Source organism: Notothenia coriiceps, unplaced genomic scaffold, assembly GCF_000735185.1.
Source record: "Notothenia coriiceps isolate Sejong01 unplaced genomic scaffold, NC01 NC01_scaffold00034181, whole genome shotgun sequence".
Lineage (NCBI taxonomy): Eukaryota > Metazoa > Chordata > Actinopteri > Perciformes > Nototheniidae > Notothenia > Notothenia coriiceps.
Window position 1 is genome coordinate 132,596 of NW_011366882.1, and position 6,468 is coordinate 139,063.

Genomic DNA, 6,468 nt, shown 5'->3' on the forward strand with positions numbered 1-6,468 from the left:
CATGATTAAAGGTCACCTATCATGCTATTTTAGGCAATAGCTTAGGTCTCAGATATATACAAATATATAAAAAACATGTCTATGAAGTGTTTGGCTCAAAATACCAAACAGATCACCCATTCTAGCCATGCCTCATATCCCTCTATTTCACTTCCTGTTTCAAAAGTGCTGATTTTGGGTATAAAGCTTTAAAAAAAAAACGCAAATCTGGATCAGCTCCTTTGTACCCCCGTTTTTAGAGATTTAGGTACGGAGGAAAAGAGAGAGGGTTATATTTTCTGACGCTGCGTGAGTTCCCTGACACACCGGGGACACATATTTATGTATAAAAGACATCAAAACGCACATTTTGCCTGATAGTTCCCCTTTAAGCTGATAAACTTCTGGGATACATCTCCAATTAATCAATGAAAGGAAATAAAAAAAACACTTTAAATAATGTTTATTGGGTAAACCAGTCTGAAATGGAGAATGTTTGGTTACATTTGGTAGCATGGATGTTCTTCTTCTGAAAAAAGAAATGTGATGAATATGATTAGAAATCCAAAATAATTTCCTCCATTAAGTTGTGGGTAAAATGTCAAAAAATATAAAATACAAAACCTAATTTGTGTCTTGCTTTGCACCCAGTCAGTCGCTGCAATTCACTATCATCATGTCAACATTTCAAAGAATTGCAGGGCGAGCAACCACAACATTTCCGTGAAAAAGGCTATTTTAACATTTACTTTTTATTTCTGTTTTTCAGGGACTAACTCTCTGGTCACAGTTTACCAGCCTCCTGTGCTCACCGCTGTTCTGGGGCATGATGTTATAATGCCTTGCCAACTCAGTCTTACTGATGAGGATAAGAGAATGCAGACTCCACCAATTCTCTATTGGATGTACTCAACAGAGGGCAGCAGTGGCGGGTCCATAGTGTGTAGCTACTCTGAGAATTATACGGGACGTATTGAGCGTCTGGACAATAATCAAAACTCTTCAAACAAGTCCATACTCTTAAAGAATGTCCAGTGGGCCGACACCGGGAGTTACTTGTGCCAACTCTCCCTCAAAAACAACAATGGCACACGTTTCAGGACAAAAGGAAAGGAAACCTTACTGATGATTTATGGTAAATACAAGGTTTTAGATTTTTCATTTCTAATATATTGCGGGACCAAATGTTCTCCAAGCCATTTTAAAAATATTCAAGTTTAAAGGGTTTGGCTCAAGATAAAGACAGGACTTGGATAAAGATGAATCACTTTTTATTATCAGGAATCAAGCTCAAGGCAGAGCTGTGATGTGCTTTTGTATTCTTCTATGCAGACCTGCACCGTCATCTATAACCAACATACGCAACATATTTCCTGTGATTTGTTTATTGTGAATTTTTCATGCGCTGAGTGGGTTTTTGGCACAGCTTCATCTACTCCCAAGGTGCATTAAAAAGTCTGGTGAATGTATAACTCCAACAACATTTTAGTGCAGAAAAGTTACTTATTGTACGACCAACACGTTTGAGGCCTACAAAACGGTAAAAAACGAACTTTACTGAGTTTGAGTGCATTTATTTTGAAAATCAACACATTTCTTTTTGTAATTATCACAATGCAAATAGAACCTTGGTTTAGTGTAAAATTAAATAAGCAATGGAGCGCTTTTTTAGAGCCCAAACACTTTTTAATAGATGGAAATATTCCACTCATGGCAAAATATGTTCCAGGTGTAGTACATTTAGTATTGAAGATCATAGAGTTTTTGTTTATTTTCAGTTTTGATAAGAGTTGTAAAGCCTTCACCCAAATTTAGTTTGTGTAGTTAATCATAATGAGACGAAGATGTAATGGTCATTGTCAGCTTTCAGCATGCCTACGGTTTTCTGTGTCAGGATGAGAGATTTAAAGGAACATGCTAATCAGATGTTAGTATCTTTTGAAGTACATTGATTTCAAAACAATTTTCGAAAGCAATTGGATATTTATAAAATCAAATTTGTGCTATCGTAAGCTCTCAACTAATAGATAAGTAGAAGAAATACGATTTCTGTCAACAATTTCCTGCTTTTAACGTATCGCTCAAGAGGATATTTGTATCACTCTCTAGGTTTCTATATGCATATCCACAATGGTCTTAAAGGTAATAATGACTTGCAGTGACCTGGGGCTCTAAATGTAGAAGTTGGGGAAGAGTTTCTTGTAAAATATACAAAACACTACAGATGTCAATTGTGTTTACTTTTACCTGCTTTGGACATACCTGTGTTTCTGCCTAAATCTCTTTTCAGACACAATGTTCTTCAACTCCACTGGTCACAATGACTCTCTGCTCCAGTGTGGAGTCAACGTGACACGGAGAACCGGATTTTCTTTGTCCATTGTTCACAATGGGATCAAACTCCAACCTGTTGGCTCTGCTCCAGGTGAGGCTGATGCAGCTCTGCCCTTCATCAGCCTCTCTGAGACCGTTCCTCTGAGGGGAAAAGGAGAATACGAGTGTCAGTTACACCTGAACAAAGATCTGGTAACGAAAAGCATCTTCCACTACCAAACGCCTGGTAATAATCTCCCTTAAACATGCTGTTCTGCACTCAATGGTTAACACTATAGAGTATTGTTTAAAGAATGAAAACATGAAAGTCCTTTTTGCTGCATTAGTCAAGAATGTACAGCCACTTTTTTTTAACAGCTGGTGTGGTCAGGTTTGACCTTTTTACAATCTTCTAAATCTTCAAGTTTAAGCCAACCTTGAAGTAAAGGGTTTTTAACAAATCGTTTCTCCTTGTCGGCTAAAGATGGTAAAGATACTGAACAAAGTGTCTGACAAGTATGACAACTGTCCCCAGTAAGTCTGTCCTAAAAAACTGCAGGTATTTTCCTGCTGGACAAATGTGTAATGGTTGTTCTTAGATGGTGACCTTACACGCATTTTAAAAATACATTTGTAAACCTAGTGGTTTGAATAGAGAAAGCTAATGTGTGATTTAATCCTAAGGTAATGTTCATATCATTTGTTTTGTTTTTCTCAGAGCTAAATGTGATGCTGTTCCCAGAGCCGTGGTTCCTGTATGGGGCTCTCCTCCTGGTTCCCTTTACAATCCTGCTGGCACTCATAACTGCCCTTCTGATGTACAGGTGCTAAGTTTGTCAACATTTAGCAATGGAAATTAAGTTGAAAGTGGAGGAATCTGACTGAAAATGTTATTCATAATAATAATAATAATATCAGACTGCAGGTAAAACAGTTTCTGCTCTGTTAAATATATTCCACATTGCATTGTATTTCACCGGCAGCACCTTTCCAAGTCCCTTCATATGGTTCAACGAGGCACAGTTTAGAAATGTGGCTTTCTTTCTCATAACATTTAGAAAACACAAACAGAATCTCAAAATCCACAATGCACCAGTCTTGGTATGGTGCATTCTGGCTCTATAGAGACTTCTGTTAATTCAGAAGACTCTGTGCAAGGACCCTGGTCCATTCTCCTGTTTTGGAATTGCATTAAAAACTTTTATAAAGTGTTAAAATGTAGAACATCTTGTATGGGTTGCACATTCAAACACAGGATCCAACCAATTACAACAACTTATTGATTGCAGTGAAAGATGGTGGAGGATTTTTTTCCTACACATCATTCATGCATCCACAATCTTGGCCTTTCCACATTTATCTGACTCTATGAAACCTGATGTACTTATGATCCTGTTTTCTTCAAGTTTGTATCTTCTTGGTCGAATGTACTTATTGTAAGTAGCTTTGGATAAAAGCGTCAGCTAAATGCAATGTAATGTAATGTAATCTGAAAAGTGGAGTTTAATAGCTTCCAATCAGGAGTGGCAATGTATCCAGTGAATGAGGCTGGGTGGTTTAAAGTAAAACTTGGCATAGCCGCATGTGATTTTAAATGTGCACCCCACACAAGATGATCTGTGAGTTGACGCTGCCATCATCATTACAGTTTTTTTCGTCATTGTGAAGTTGGGAAATATCTTTTGACCACGTGAGAATAGTGGAAGCCAAGCAACCCGTTAAACTAAATAGTGGCAAATGACTTAAATTAAAAGGCATTAGCCCAAGATTCAATAACAATTACTACTATTAAAGTGGAGGGTTCCAGTTACTTTAACAAATCACAAAACACTGTATGTCTCTGTAATATAATGTACATGCATATAAACAAGACAAATCATTCCTTATTCCCTTTTTCCGTGAGATAAATAAAATCTGTGGCCGACGAAGAAGTATTTGTTGACTAGTTCTCAACGTAAACTGTGTTTCACTGTGAATAATAATGCATAAAAGACAACCGAATATGTAAATGCTTAATAAATTATATACAAACAGACCATGTTGTGACTCTTATTGATTCATTCTTATTGCTTTTTTCGTTGAGTGTACAGCTCAGTGTTTAGTGGGATTTGGATTTCCTTGGAAAGGATACGTTTGAATAGGAACATCGAAGAGTAAACCCCTGCCCACACGTTCCTCTTTCATCAGAAATGCAAATGTTTGGATCTCTTTTCTAAGTTTGAATCATCATTTCCTTCACAACTCTTTCTGTTTCCTTTTTTTTTGTATTATCAAATGTGTCTTTGATACGTTATCGCCCTCTAACGGTGGCTGAGGGTAGTTGCACAAAAGGGCAACCATTTCTGACTTTGATCATAAAAACGTTGTTTCAAGTCATTTCTGTAGAAAGTTATAATACAACTTAAGTGACGACCAATAAAATTATTTAAGCAGCAAAATCTGTGCCTTAAATAACTAAAAAATAAAGATATGTGTATTTGTGGGCGATACACCAAGTTGACCCTTAACATGTCTCGCTGATATACTCACGTTTTTGCTGTCATAGAAGTTAATCCACTTTTTTTTTTAAATGAGAGATGTTAGTGGAATTAGGGACATGAAGGTCACACACACACACACACACACACACACACACACACACACACACACACACACACACACACACACACACACATATTTGTCAGGGTGAGGACAGGCATGCAATCAGCACAGTAATCCTGCTGCTGGCATAATGAAATGGCCAAAACGAGAGATCAACACACACAAATACACCAACACACACAGACACAAACACAAACACAGGAGTGAGTCCCTTTGGCACTGAATGCACTCAGTCAAATAGTGTGTTAGTGAACCTGTGGTCATGTTTCATGTGGTTGAATGTGTGTGTGTGTGTGTGTGTGTGTGTGTGTGTGTGTGTGTGTGTGTGTGTGTGTGTGTGTGTGTGTGTGTGTGTGTGTGTGTGTGTGTGTGTGTGTGTGTGTGTGTGTGTGTGCCATGTTTGTGTGCCATGTTTGTGTTCCATGTGGGTTAATGACCAAGACGGAGGGAAGAGGTGGGTAGAAAAGTCGGTTTAGCCATGCAGATGGAGAACATGACACACTTTCCATGTATGTTATTAGTAATGAGTAAAAACACCTCTCTTTCAACAACAAATAGACATTATATTTTTTATAGAGGGAGGATTTATTGCAGGATTGTTGGTTGAAACTACTTCAGTTTTAGCAACCTGTACATCTGATTTTAATAGCAGGTAATGTTGTGTGTTGCTGTGGCCTTCATTGTGAAAATAAAGACGTGTCTTGAGAAACTGATGGTAATACCAATCGATGACTCATATCAGCATGACAAAGTTAGCTCAGAGGAAACAAGCTGGACTTATTGTTATACAAGCACACACAACAAACATAAAGCATATTGGGCTACTTTGATAGAATAATGAATAAATCATTTTTTGTATAACATTTATTATCAAATAGCTTGGATACTTCAAAAGTGAAAAGGTTTCAAGCTATCTATTTTATTTCATTTGTATTTATAACACAACACGGTCTGATTTAACAAAGATGCGTGTTTCTTTTCCACTTTAAAGGGACTGTGTAATCCTATGTTTCATGTGTTATCTCTGCTTCACCTTCACATGCATTTATAAGATGTATCGTTATCTGTGTATCTTCTTCTTTCAGACTCACATTATCACCATGGATTATATTGTTTTTGTGATAAATAAAAACCGTTTGAATCTTAAATCATGGGTTGAAAATATCCTTTTAGATCCGATGCAGATGCAGGAATAAAATGTATGTTTAATGTAACATAATATGTTACATGATATTATATCATACAATCCACCTATTATATAACTCGTAGACTTATTCTGATTTATTTATCTTTGCCAACATGTGGTTGTTTCTGGAGTGGATCAAAACATCACATTAAATCAATGTTGCCATAACAACGGCTCACTTCCTCCTCCTCCTCTTCCTCCTCCATTCATCTGCAGCAATGCTCCTCCTCCTCCTCCTCCTGCATGCACCTCCCTCCCCCAGCCTTCACCCATCCCAAAGACTGATTAGCGCGCGATCCTCCCACTGACACATCACATCTGGAGATTACCGATTTAGTTTTGGTTTTTCTGTTATTTTCATCGGCTTTTACGAATTTTGACGTCTCCTA

General features: G+C 37.4%; 1 protein-coding gene across 1 annotated transcript in view; it reads left to right on the forward strand.

Moving 5' to 3' along the window:
- The window catches only part of LOC104962011 (uncharacterized), a 5,753-nt gene extending 1,456 nt beyond the window's left edge, over window positions 1-4,297 (forward strand). Inside the window, exons 3-5 of the mRNA XM_010790395.1 lie at window positions 749-1,114; window positions 2,270-2,539; window positions 3,011-4,297. Coding sequence (XP_010788697.1) covers window positions 749-1,114; window positions 2,270-2,539; window positions 3,011-3,123 — 749 coding nt within the window. The 3' untranslated portion in view covers window positions 3,124-4,297. The remainder of the gene's footprint in view (window positions 1-748; window positions 1,115-2,269; window positions 2,540-3,010) is intronic.
- The last annotated feature ends 2,171 nt before the right edge of the window (window positions 4,298-6,468 follow it).